This window comes from Anas acuta, chromosome Z (assembly GCF_963932015.1).
Source record: "Anas acuta chromosome Z, bAnaAcu1.1, whole genome shotgun sequence".
In the NCBI taxonomy this organism is placed as follows: Eukaryota; Metazoa; Chordata; class Aves; order Anseriformes; family Anatidae; genus Anas; species Anas acuta.
The window spans coordinates 32,383,295-32,396,549 of record NC_089017.1 but is presented as its reverse complement, the minus strand read 5'-3'; the positions used below and the strand labels follow the sequence as shown (position 1 = coordinate 32,396,549).

The window sequence follows — 13,255 nt, the reverse complement described above, 5'->3', positions numbered from 1 at the left end:
AGAAGGCTGGCGCTCAGAAACTGTGCGAGAAGCTTTCCCAGCAAGTTACTTAATCCCCGAGGAGCAGAGGGAGGAGGGGACAGCAGTAATCACCGTTGCCGCTCATAATCACTATCCCCAGCCCCTCACCATTTGACCCGCGGGCGGTTCAATGCACTATTCCAAGCTCTTCCTAGTTTCCTCCTCGGGGTAACTTCGGAGGACGCGCCGCCGGTGTCGCCGGGAGGCGAGGAGGAGAAGAGCCTCGGAAGAAGGAAGGAGAAGTTTTGTGGGGGTTGCGTGCGGAGGAGGAGAAGATGGGCTGGAAGCGCCGCTGCTGCTGGGGAGGCGGAGGCGGCGGGGACCTTCTCTGCCGGCTCACCCTGGTGCTGGGGTTTCTGCTGCCTGCCTGCAGGACGCGCCTGTACACCAACCACTGGGCTGTGCGGATAGCTGGGGGGCTGCCGGAGGCCAACAGGATAGCTAGCAAATACGGATACGTCAATATAGGACAGGTAACCCTCCTTGCAACTACTTCCGAGCCGGGCGCCGGGCAGGGGCTCGCGGGGTCCGCTGCCGCCCCGCCGCCGCGGCAGGGGACGGGGACGGGGACAGGGAGCGGCGGAGGTGATGCCCGGGGGCAGGTAGGCAGCGGCCGGGCCGGGGGCTGCCAGCACGGCCGCAGCTCCCCCTCCGCGGCCAGGTGCGGAGCGGGGAGCGGGGCTGCGCCCCGCGGAGCCGGCCGGGGGCGGGCGGGCGGCCGGGGGGCCCTGCCGGGTCTCGGCCGGCCTCCGAGGCGGCGGGGGCTGAACTTAGCACTCCTTGCCGCTTCCCTTACTCGGACGGAAAAAAAAAAAAAAAAAAAAAAAAAAAAATAAAATTTTAGAAAATCGGAATCAAAGCGGAGCGCGTCCCGCGGCCAGCGCGCGTGTCCCCGGCGGCCAGGACGTGGCAGCCGCGGCCGCCGCCGGGGGCGTCCCGACCCCGCGGGTGGTTGGAGGCGCGGCGCGGAGAGGTGACAGCGCTGGCCCCGCTGCCCCGGCAGTGCCGCCGCCATCGGGGTCCCCCGCCCGCTGCCCCGCCGGCGGCCCGGCAGCACCTGGGCTCTGCGGAGCCTGCCGGTGCTGGCCTGGGAAGCGACTGGATCCCGGCACGTCCCGGGGTCGCCCCGTGAGCAAATTGCTGGGATTTGCCGGGAGGTACAAGCGGGGAGCAGCCGCTCGTCGCGGGGTCCCAGCCCTGTTGCCGTAGCGAGGCACGGCTGCCGTTCAAAATGTCCCGGGATCGCCTTTTCAGACAGAGGTTGCGACCGGCAGCCTCGGCTTTCCTGACCACTAGCCACAGAACAGGATTCGCGTATCGTAGGGCTGAGCAAGTCGAGCGCCTGGAATGTAATTCTGTTGCACAGCTGTGTGCGAACATCCCAGCACAGTCATTCTAGACAGTAGTTTACATGAATTGAAAGTTTAGGAGTGAGCATTTACAGGTAGAGAAGGTTTCATCTCGTACGTGAGATTCACAAAAATGCAGCCGAGTTTACACAGCAGGCCTTTTACTTCATCCAGATCAAAGTGACACCCGATTTTTGTTTGTGTTGTGAGTCCCCACATACTGTATGCTTTACTCAAAAGTTTGAAGCATGCATCTCAGCTGTTCCCAATCATACCAAACCTGAATGAGACAGTTGTGCAGCATGTTAAGATGAATAATTTACATAAGAAAAGATTGAAAATGACACTGAGGCAGCACAAAACATGATGTATGAAGATGCAGGTATTTAGGCAGGTTGAGTATCAGCGTCCCTCATGGTGCTCTTTAGCAGGTAGGAAGTGTAGCTTCCTCTTAGAGGCATAGAAATTAGAAAGGAAGTTTTTGTGTCAAGATTCAACCTAGACCTTTAAATTGCCATGTTTGTGAAATGAAGGAACCCCGGGTTAAAGTCTGCATATTCCTGCTTAGACCTTTTTAGTGGAGGAACTAAACCCTCCTCCAGTTGGAGGGTTCCCTTCTTCCCCCTTTTATCTTTTATCAGGTCAACTGCCTAACTTAAGGCCTGCTTTTTTTGTGACTTGCACATCCAAACCTCCTGTTGAATTAAGGAAAGAATGTAGTAAGCCACTGTTGCCTTCTTATGTGCCAGTGAAGTGCCATGTACATAGCTATGACATATTAATAATAGATACATTACTGATCAGGTGTACAGATAGGAAGGAGAGAAAATAGAGACTATAAATAATGAACAACTGGAAAACACGTTACAGGATATGCAGATGAAAAGAGCATTTGTGAAGGGAGTCAATAGTTATTTAGGTATGCAGATAGGGAGAAAGCGAGTAGAAGAGCAATATAAGAATGTTAAATGATGTGTGTATGAGAAAGGAAACTTCACTAATGTATTAAACTACTGATGTGTGGCTCCTTGTCTTCTGTCTGTAACCAGCCTTTAAGCACAAGACACAGGCAGTGGACATATGGGAAGAAATTCCACAGAGCTTGTTGTATGTATTTTGGATTGTTGTCATTGTGTCCCACCAACGCAAAGCTGGGGGCTCTGCCATTGTACGGTTATATATCCTGAGGAATCTTTTATGCGTTTGCACAAAGTATTACAAAAATTTCCTTTCATAGATATCTTTCGAGGATGGCCAGTTCCAAGTTTATGGTAATTCCATGCAAAAACATCTCCAAGTGGTATTTCTGTGACAACATGGTTATTATATATAGTGTGTATAGTGTATTTTATATATATATATATATATATATATATATATATATAGTGGTCAGTCTAATGTCTGCAGTTAATCTGTTCTTTTGTTCCCACCTGGTCCTTATACAACTTTCATCAGGCTGACCTGGTCACTACAATTCAGGACCTACAATTTGAGAATTGAGTTCATAAACTAATCAGAATGACTCTGGTCTGGCCATACATATACATGTAAATATATGTTTCAAAGTGTATGTGAAATAATTGTGTAACTGTATTTCTTAAAAAATACACACAAAAAAAAGTAGATCCTGTTCTGTGAAGGTCACAGAAAAGTCACTGTGTAGAGTAGAGTAAATCACTTGATAGACATGGGTAAAAGGGAGTAAAGTAGTTTCCTTTTAAAGAAAGGAAGTCAGGAACAGTGAGTGAGATTTGGTCGTAACAGGTTTTTTTGCATGGGTTTGGAACAGTGGGGACTTACTTGACATATAACAGAACAGAAGGTGCAAAAGAGTATGAGCAGGGGTAAAAATCTCCTGTTTATTACTGAGAGACAATTGCAAGTAATTTAAAAGTCTGTATTTGGTGTGAGATGTTGAAAGACATTCTGTTAGCTGAATACACCACCAAAACACTGAAAGAGAGAAAACAGTAAGCAAAATTCTCTGCTAGAGGCAGGACTTCCCGTGCTCAATGTCTGTATATGGTAGCAGCTAAGGCCAGCCAATTAAACTTTGGTTTTGCAGATAACATCCCTTCTAGGTAAGCTGGAATAATATGATTAAAGCTAAATGCATCAGTAAGAAGTTTACTTTTGCTTGAAGAAGGTAATTAAAAGTCTCATAATAGCACACATCCATAAATAATCTGAAATAGGTGAAAAAAAAAAACACAAATGTAATGTACTAAGCGTAATGTTTCTGGTTTAATTAAATGTGAAAGTTCACCCTTAAGTAGAAAGTGCAAAAAGCTAAACTCAAGGTGTAAATACAGATGGTCCAAAGAACTGACATAGCACAAATGATGCAGAAGAACATAGTTGAAATATTCCAGAGAAAAGGTAGCAAAATTGTGTACAAAAATAAAAGTCAAGTGGGGACAATGACAAAGAAGCAAACCAGGAGGATTCTGACAGCAGCTAATTGCAAGATTAGAGCTGAAGGGAGTAGTGGAAAATGGAAGAGGGTTTTGAAGGTGTTGTTCTTGCCAGCCTGTTAATTTTGGATGATTGGAGATTTAAGATGATATGGGAGTGAGAGAGAGCAATTAGGTCAGGTTAAAAGGAGGAAACAATTTGGTTGTGTTTGTAGAGAAGTGGCACTGAAAGGTGTGTTACGTTGGTCAGTGCAAACAAGATGGTAGACCCAGAAGTCACAAGCACCAGATGACATCCCTTCTCCCGCTTTTTGTTATGTGGTGCACTCTGTTGGTAATAGACAGAATTGGTTCCTCCTTTTGTTGGTACTTGTGTGATCTGGAGAATATCCTTTGAGTCTTGAAATATCTGTTACATTCATTTTCATTGCCATGGTGATGACAGAAAAGCTACAAGGCCTGTCTGAATGATTGTACCAGTCAGTCATAAACTGATGGATGAGATGTATTTTTTAAAAAGGTCTAGAGATCACCTGCTGGTGAGCAATTGAGAACTCCTGCAACTCACAGCTTCTGGTAAACTCCTTTTGCTGTCAAACTTATCTTGAGGTCTTCATCTCTTGTAAGAGAAATTTGAAACTTCACCCTCTCTGCTTATTGGAAAGGGGAGTTTTCCATTAACTCATAGAAGATTCTGTGCTTTTCCAGACTGCGTGTTCTGGTTCTTGTTTCCTGCAAATTGGTCCAGCAAACTGCTCATTTATCCTGCATGTTCCTTTTATGTTAACAATGTGAAATTGGCAGTAGACATGGAAGCCTGTTCTTCAAAGATGCTTGAATTCCTACAGTGGACTTAGCAAGACTGTCATTAACTTTGCTCATCTATGGCTTGGAAAAAAATAGAGCAGCAGTGTCGACCTATAATTGTATCAGCTGTTACAGTGTCTTTTGCAAGATTCTCTTCCCCCTAGGGATGCATGGAGGTTAAGTATCATGAAAACAGAGGCAGTAGATCTCTTTGTTGACTGAGACAAAGGAGCAGGTTAGCCTTCTGGAAGTTGGTGATTATTATGATTGTGCCACCAGTGTGGAGCTTCTCATTTGGACAGCAGATCCTGCTTGAGCAGATACTTCAATCAATAGACTTTTGTCCCAAGACTTTAGACTTCAGTACTTGCTTACTGTTAATGTAAGTTCTGTGACAACCACAGCTTTGTTAAGGCTAATGAAGCAAATGTGGTGAAGCATCAGCATAAGCTACAAAAGAATCAGTCCCAAGGCCATCTGTGTCTGACTGAACTTCAGAATAGCACAAATGGTAACATCATGACTTAAATGTGTGTATACATATTTATATTTTCTTTTACCATTTATTACAGGCAATTCTGGCCTGCCGTGAAGTACAATTAGTAGTTTCTCTAACAAGCGAATCCTTGTCTCATGTGAAAAAATGTCTCCACTCCTTTTGCACGAGTCTTTCAAGCAAGCAATCTGGACTGGCAGTCCCTCTGGGACTGTGATAAGGTAGTATAATGCAAAGCAGCCAAGGAGTTGTTCTAAGTTACATGCTGGATGGAGCAATTTGGGATACACCCTGTCCCCTAGCAGCTCCTTGCTGACATATTTTACCCTTCTGTCTTGCAGTGGCTGTACTAAGCAGACATTTGTCTTGGAGTGAAGTGTTGGTCACTGACATTTTAGAAAGTTTCTTCCACTCTTGGCAGCTGCTGAGGGTTAAATATACTGAAGCACATAGTATGTATAGCATTTTGTACAATTGGCATAAATATTATGACTGTGCTAATATCATGGAGATTTGTTACTATGCAGTGAAAGAAGATACTGTATCTTTTGATACAGATATGAGAATTTAAATTATACTTATATGTCATGTTGGTTCCCATGTTTTTCCTCATTCCTTGTAAACACAGCTTCTCACTGGATATAAATCTGTGTTTAGGTGCTAAAATATTCTTGATAGCCTGGGTAAAGCTACATTGGCTTACAGAGGGATGACTTGTAAAGCATCTGAGAAGCTGGGAATGTTACTCCTGGCTCCAGTGCTGAAGGCTTTTGTGCTCTTGACCTGTTGACATAAGCTTTTCCCCTGACTTTTTCATTTATATAGATGAAAGAAGAGAAGCTTCAAGAAACTGAGAACATAAGTTTTTTGTCATATGAAAGATGTGGGCTTCAACATAAGGAAGATTTTCTGGGCTTGTGCTTTTCTAGAAATTGGTGATTCTTCATTTTCAGGAGCCAGGAGTTTCTCATTCAGGTAGGGGTCATTCCTTGAAGGTGCAGGGAAGTATGAGAAGCCACCAGCTGATACCCTGAAAGAAATGGAAGAATGAGAGACATCAAGGTATCTCCTCTGTGCCTCCAACAAGGGAGTGAAATGCTGCCTTAATTAGTATAGGAATACATTTAGGAATATACATTTAGGAATACAATATAGGAATACATAGGAATAAAAGGATCCTTCTGTTCATATTCCTTACTTAGATCTAGGCAGGAGCTGTGGATGGGTCAACACTTCTCCAAATCACATCTTTCCTTCCTAGTAATTTTTCTTTTCTGATCTCTTTCAGGGTCTAGTGTCCTACTCCCTACCCTACCCTCGGCAAGTGACAGAATACCATTTTCCTCCAGTGTTCTGCCTGTGAGAAATACATACTGTTTACAGAAAGGCACCTAAGCATGCTAAGTTGAGGGGTAGCCCAAGAGATAGATAATGCAAATACTGATGTGATTTGTAAAAAGGTATTAGTGGGAGTTCACAGACTTAATGCCAGCAAATCATACAAAGAGTTACTGAATATTAGTCCATTTCAAACCTGATTTCCCAGAGATGGCACAGAGGAGATGTTGTGCAATAAAATCAATTGATCAGCAAGAATAGGAGGAATGTCTGTTTTCCATTTTCCAAATCTGTTCCCGATGGGAAGCAAAAGAAAATTTTGCAAACTAAGTAGCTGAAATTGATAGACTAGAAAAAGCATCAAGCTGAGAAAAAACAGAGCTTGTGCTACGATGAAGAGCCTAAAGCAGAGCCTAAAAAATTCTGTTTACAGCAGAGGTCAGAATTTTCTGCCATAATTTCCACCATCTCATATGGATGACTCAGAAAACAGGATGGTCTGTCTCTACATGTAAAGAATTTCAGCTACCCAAGAATAGTAAAATAGTTAATAATATAGACAAGCCCATTAAAAGCCTGTGTAGTCATGACATTGAAACAGTGTCCACTCTTGCCTAAGTTAGTAGCTGGAATAAGTTTAGTGACCTCCTGAGAACTAAAGATGCAAGTACTGGGACTACAGTATTGGAAGAATCAAAGTGAGGTGTACTCCAGACTATATGTATGTGCAGGTATAGTAGGTTTACAGAGATACAACAAGGAAAATTAAATTATTTCCTACTTGTGGTACAGAAAGTACTTTTGGGAACTGTTGGAGAATAACTAGATGGACAGATCTTTGGAAAATGTCAACACCAAAACAACATTCTTGCAGATGGGTACATGACACAAAAACAGAAAAACAGCACGTATTGGAGAATACAAAGGGTATGCCATGTCTAACTACTTCATACTTAGCAGTAATTCTCTTGTCAGTGCAGTTAAAATGAGAGGGAGAAGGGAAAGAGAGCAGAGCATACTACTACTAAATGTGAGCTTTCATTAGGAGGTAGATGAAGAATAGGATGTGCTAAATGGGTTCTAGTTATAAAGGCAATCTAATAGCCTTCATATGCTGTTGTAAAATGAGGGAAGATGAGAATCTGGTTTTACAGCATAGTAGTCAGGCTACAAATTATGTGATGATTTTTTATTTAGAGCCCTTAGGCAAACACACACTAAATTATACTTTTAAGAATAGCAATTAGTTGCAAACCCAATTTTCAGATGGCAGTGTTTGTGGGAACTACTCCTCTCAAGCAAGATGAAGTGGACCAGGCTGGATGAAAATGGAAGAGGAGGAAGAAATCAGTAAAACATAGTAATGAAAATCAGTAGTGTGTCATATGTCTGGTACATAATAGCTGACAGTTGTAGAAGTCATGGGATGGGGGGAGATCTCTAGAGATCACCTTATCCATTGCCATGTCCTTAAGAGGACCATCTATGCCTATCTCTTTCATAGCAGACGTTTAAACACTTTTCAGACATCTTCCCTGAAGAAGCTCCACAGTGCCAGGCCACAGCCAATTGCTCCACTGAACTACAAGCTGCAACAATCTTCCTGCAGTTCAAGGCTGGATTTCTTATTTCTTCATGGACATAAAGAGTAACAAAATCAGAAAAGTTGTAGCATTTAATTCTTCCTTGCACCTATTTTTGGCTTTTTTCATACAAGCCCAGTTCTTTCCCTTGTTTCAGATAGGTCATGGATTCACTGTTCTTTATAAGAGAACCACATCTTCTTGGGAAACGAGCTGTTACAGCTTTACAGCTGAGAATAGCATACGGATTTCTTCAGGTGTCTGGAGGACAGCACTGCTGTTTGTGTAGCCCATTATGGTGTTTGTCTTTCCTGTAGCCGTATGACATTGTTGACTTAGTTCAGCTTGTGGTCTGCTATAGCTCACAGACTGATTCTGCCAAATTCCTAGCCAGTTGTTCTCCAGCCTGAATTTGTCCAATTGTTAATTCTTGGGTACATGTAGCACTGTGTATATTCCCTTTCTGAATTTTGCCCTGTTTTTTCCAGACCTCAGTTTACAATTTGTCAATTTTGAATTCTCCTCCTGCCCCACAATGTACTTTAAGGTCCTCTCTGCTTCTTCATCTATGCTATCCTTTATGGGTGTATTTCCTATGCCACTATTTAGATCAGTTTCCTATACCACTATTTTAGGTCAGTGAAAATATTGACCAAAACCCATTTCTAGAGGAACTCTAGCAGGCAGTCATTTGCATTCCCCTGCAACGAATGAATGTATCAACATTATTTACATAGTTTTGACCTGCTATTCCATAGCTTAATGTTGGGCTCTATATCAGGAATTTGACAGGGACTGTTAATCAAGTAGTACTTGGATATAAATACAGAATGTAACTTACAAAGCATTGTCTCAAAATGAACATGAAAATCACAGGGATATTTAATAGGACTGGATCACCAGTTCATCAGCCATTGCTGTTATAAACCTTAACAGGGTTCATTAAGTTGATTTCTTTCCCACATTTCAAACAAGTTAAAACTAACAAGTTTTAAAAGTGGTTATGTTACTTGTAGCAGCATACATCTATTTGTTCCTGTGCTTAAGTGGCTTGTCTGTTTCTCAAGTACATTTGTGGGGGAACCCATCTTCAATTTTGCTGCTAACTTCTGGTTTCCTGTTAGAAGATTGGCTTTGTGCTTCCATGGTCATCCTGTCTGCAGTGTTTCAATTGAAATCTGTTTGCCTTGACCAGAAAAGATGTCCAGCGTGTACAGAGCCTCCCTACTGCTTTGTACAATGTCATAAATAATTCTCTAGGCTTTGTCAGACAAGATATTTGCAATATTTCATTTGCATGTTTTGCAGCTGTGTTCTCTGGTTTTGTGTTTGACCAGTATATCTTTCTCTTCCTCGCCAAATGATGAACTGTAAAATCACAAAATAGGAAGATGCATATGTCAACCATGGAGTTGAATAATTATATGGTCCTTAGTGAGGAGTTGTGGCGCTCTTCGTCACCTGCAAAACAGAAGAAATGGCATGATCAAACAGAAGCCTGCTTGCCAGAGATATATATCTTAAGAGAGTAAGTGATTATTTGGCAACATGTTGGACCCAATTTCATTGATATTTACACAATGAAAAACTATTTGGAAAAAAAAAATGGTGGCAAGTCCAGAAGAGTATCAGAATTACACCATGAAATGTAACCAGAACAGCTGGTGTGGATTCTTGCTAGCTACGTGATGGTACATGATGGAGATGAGATTGTAAAAGGTTCATTAGCCAGGCATAATCATGGATCATACAGTGCTAAACAAATCAGGAAGGAAAAAAAATTGTCAGCACAGACTCTTCTATGTAGAAGGATTTTGCTCTCACAGTGACAGGATACTTCGATAAGTGAGGAATATACATCAGAAAAGGGCCTTTTTTTCATTTTAATTGAGTTAAAGCTTTTCTCCTTTTTTGAGACACTTTTGTGCCAGCAAGGAGTAGGCATCATTTATGTTTGTTTTCAGGGCCAATCCAGAGTTACAGAGATGTTACAAGTTAAATTCAAAACCTTTGCTACATTTCCATACTCATTCAAACTGGAATAAAAACACTTCTGTGTTTTTAAAAAACTCTTTTAAAAAATATTTAAAAAAAAAAAACAAACTCCTTTGTGCAACAGTGAGTGCTTAGTGGGTGGCAAACATGTTACTGAGTAGTGCTGTGTGGCTGACATTCAAGCCTGCAATTAGACAATGTTCTCCTTATTTTAAATATTCAGCTTAATCAATGGTAGCATGTAGCCTCCCTTCTGGATAAATGTAGGTTTTTATTTTTTATTTTTTTACTTTTATGGATATTTTTTTTCTTTATAAAGCATATTAACACAGTAACCTGATGTCTTAAAAACAAACAGCAAAGAAAATGCACACTGTCTTATAGCTCTAAGGCCAGTAGTATGGCATCTAAAGATATTTCCTGTAATGTTTTTGTTCATGTCAAAAGCCTTTATTCAGACAGACCTGTAAGGATGCAAGGGCACTTTGAGTCAGTTGGGAGATTCATCTAGCCTGTCTGCCTATGGCAGTGATGTTACATTACTGTTTGTGGGAGAGAAGGAACAAAACAAGCATCTGATGCCTCTTCCTCATAGCCACTTCAGCTATTTTCAACTCAGGAGACTGCCTGAAGTGGATGTGATTTCTGTATACTTAGAAACTCTTGATTTTATTTATTTATTTATTATTTATTTTGTCCAAATGCTTGTCCAGTGTCCCAATTAGAAGTAAAGTTTCAGCATCCACAGTATTGTTTGGCATAGTTTTTGTTTGTTACTTCATTGTATGAAGAACCACCTGTCTTCTGTTTGCTTTAGGCTTGACTCCTACTAGTTCCATTTGATGACACTTGAAAGACAGTGAAAGTTGATCTCTGTTCACTCTTCCTATGCCACACTTTTCTGAAATTTCCCCCTCAGTTGTCTCTTATTTAGACTGAAGACTGTTAGCTTACTTACCTATTTCCCATATGGAAGATGTTCTGTATCTTGGTTTGTCTCTCTTCTGCAGCTTGGAAACTTTTCCAGCTCTTCCATTTCCTCTTTGAACAGAGGGGATCAGAGTGGCACAGAGCACTCAAAGTATGGCAAACTCTTGGATTGTTTTCACAGTGTCTTCTTGATGTTCTCTGCTTTGTTCTCAATATTGTTATTGATCATTTTTAGTATGTGCTTTGCTGTTGGGATTTCTACCAAGCTGAGGTGCTGTGACTACTAGCCTGTTGTACCGTTAAGGTTACACTCAGTGGTACTCCTAAGGTTACTCCTCAGTGGTACTGGGCATCTCAAAACACTTCATCTTAATGTGAGGTTTGATGTGTGCACCAGTTCATCTACATATGTCTATGCTGGATTTAATTTGTTGTTTTGTTGTTGTCACTGGATTTTGCAGGGTCCTTCTGCAGCTCATGTACAGCCAGCTGCAGTCTTTACATCTGTGATTGTTGACAGTAGCTGACAGCTACTCCTCATTTCTCACTCCTTTTTCCATGTCATTTTTTGTGAAATAGCATAGGTCCCAGAAAATGTTTTTGCACAGATCCCAGAGAAACTCCAGCAGGGACCTCCTTCCATTGTGGAAAGCTAATTACTTTTTAATAAACAAATAACAAATTGCTCCTAAACTATGTTTTTAGTAGTCTAATGGATTGTTTGCTTCTGCAAGGACCTTATGGCATGGGTTCTTAATTTCCTAAAAGCTGTTGATAAGAGACACTGTGAAAGCCTTTTGGAAGTCCAAACAAGGTATAGCTCTCTGGCCACCTTTTTCTGTATACTCGGCCTCTTCAAAGAACACTAAAAGTTTTTATGGCAGAATTTTCCTCTGACTATTTCCAAAGAGGTCCTTTTTTCTCTGTGTCCATTAGTTCTCCCATCTCTTACATTTTCTGCTCATTTACCTCATAGTGACTTGCATGTCCAAAGTGGTTCAGATTGCCTTTTAAAATTGACATCAATTGGTCACTCACTTGTCCTGAAATATGAAAACTTTTTTTTTTTGTGAGAGATTTCATGCCACTACTTGTATTACTTTAAATTATTTTAAATTACTGAGCTTTTTTATTCATCTGTATCATCCTTATTCCTTCCAAACTCTGTCTTGCAGAATATTTGAACTTAAAGTATCATATCTCAAGTAGTCTATCTGATCTGAACGAAAATAAACAAAACTATGTAATGCTCAACTGTGAAAAATCTTTAATGTTCTGTGAACATGCTGGGCTCTGTCCAGTAAGCCAAGTGTGAACGAACAGCAATGGCAGAGTTTTAAGCTAAGAAAGTTCCCCTACCTTTCTTGCAAATGAGTAGCACAGCCTCCCTGCAGGAATGGACTACGGAATGAGCTCTGTTTTCTCTCAACCAACCAACCAACCCCCATCCTGTGCATGAAGCAGTAGTTTTACCAGCTGGAAGCGGAGAGGAGCCAGTGCAGATACCTGAACTGTGGTTTTCCAGCTCAGATTAGATTTTTATGCTCTTAAAGGAAAACACTCCTCTCACTGGACTTGGAAGAGAGTCTCTGAAATTCAGCTCAGCAAAGCAGAGCACTGCAAATTTGCAGTGTGTAAAGGCCTCAATTATCTGTTAGCATGAATATTAGAAATGCATTTGCATATGCTCTGACTGTAACAGAGAGTCTGATGGACCAGAAGTGTCCCATCACTGTCACATGACAGGAGCTTCAGTCCCAACTAGTGTTGCAGCATTAACTTCAACACTGTTTGCTTCTTGAAAGATTCTGCTCTACTCCATTATAAACCAAATTAACCCCCTCCTTTGGATATAAAGCACAATGTTAGTATGGTTTTATTCACACCTTGTATGTAAAGTACAAGGTCATTACCAGAGAAGACACATAGAATATCTGGGATTTCCTTGATGCTCTGTCACATGCCCATACATTACTGTCATTACACGTTTCTGCCTCTCTGGTCAAGCAAACCTTTGCTTCAGCTCAGAGAATTTTGAATATCCTTTGTGTTTGAGCAGACCTTTATGTTTGAGCAGTTCTTTTGCCAGTGCATGATGATCATGGAGAACTGAAAAGTCACAAAGACATCACCTGGGAAAAATAATTATTAGGAGTAAGCAGGGTTGCTGAGCCCTTCTAAAAGAGTGAACCATCCTCTGGCTTAAGGGGTCTCTGGACTGTGTTGGAAAGGGCAACTACATGCATCTTATCAATAAATGTTTTTATCATTGCAACAGACTGCTCTTTTGGAAACTTTCTTAGACATAAATACCATTCCCAT

The 13,255-nt window shown here is 41.5% G+C and overlaps 1 protein-coding gene across 2 annotated transcripts in view; it reads left to right on the top strand.

Moving 5' to 3' along the window:
• Nucleotides 1–6: 6 nt before the first annotated feature.
• Nucleotides 7–13,255, top strand: part of PCSK5 (proprotein convertase subtilisin/kexin type 5) — a 255,418-nt gene continuing 242,169 nt past the window's right edge. For both annotated transcript variants that reach the window (XM_068667577.1, XM_068667578.1), the window contains exon 1: nucleotides 7–494. In XM_068667577.1, coding sequence (XP_068523678.1) covers nucleotides 297–494 — 198 coding nt within the window. In that variant the 5' untranslated portion in view covers nucleotides 7–296. The remainder of the gene's footprint in view (nucleotides 495–13,255) is intronic.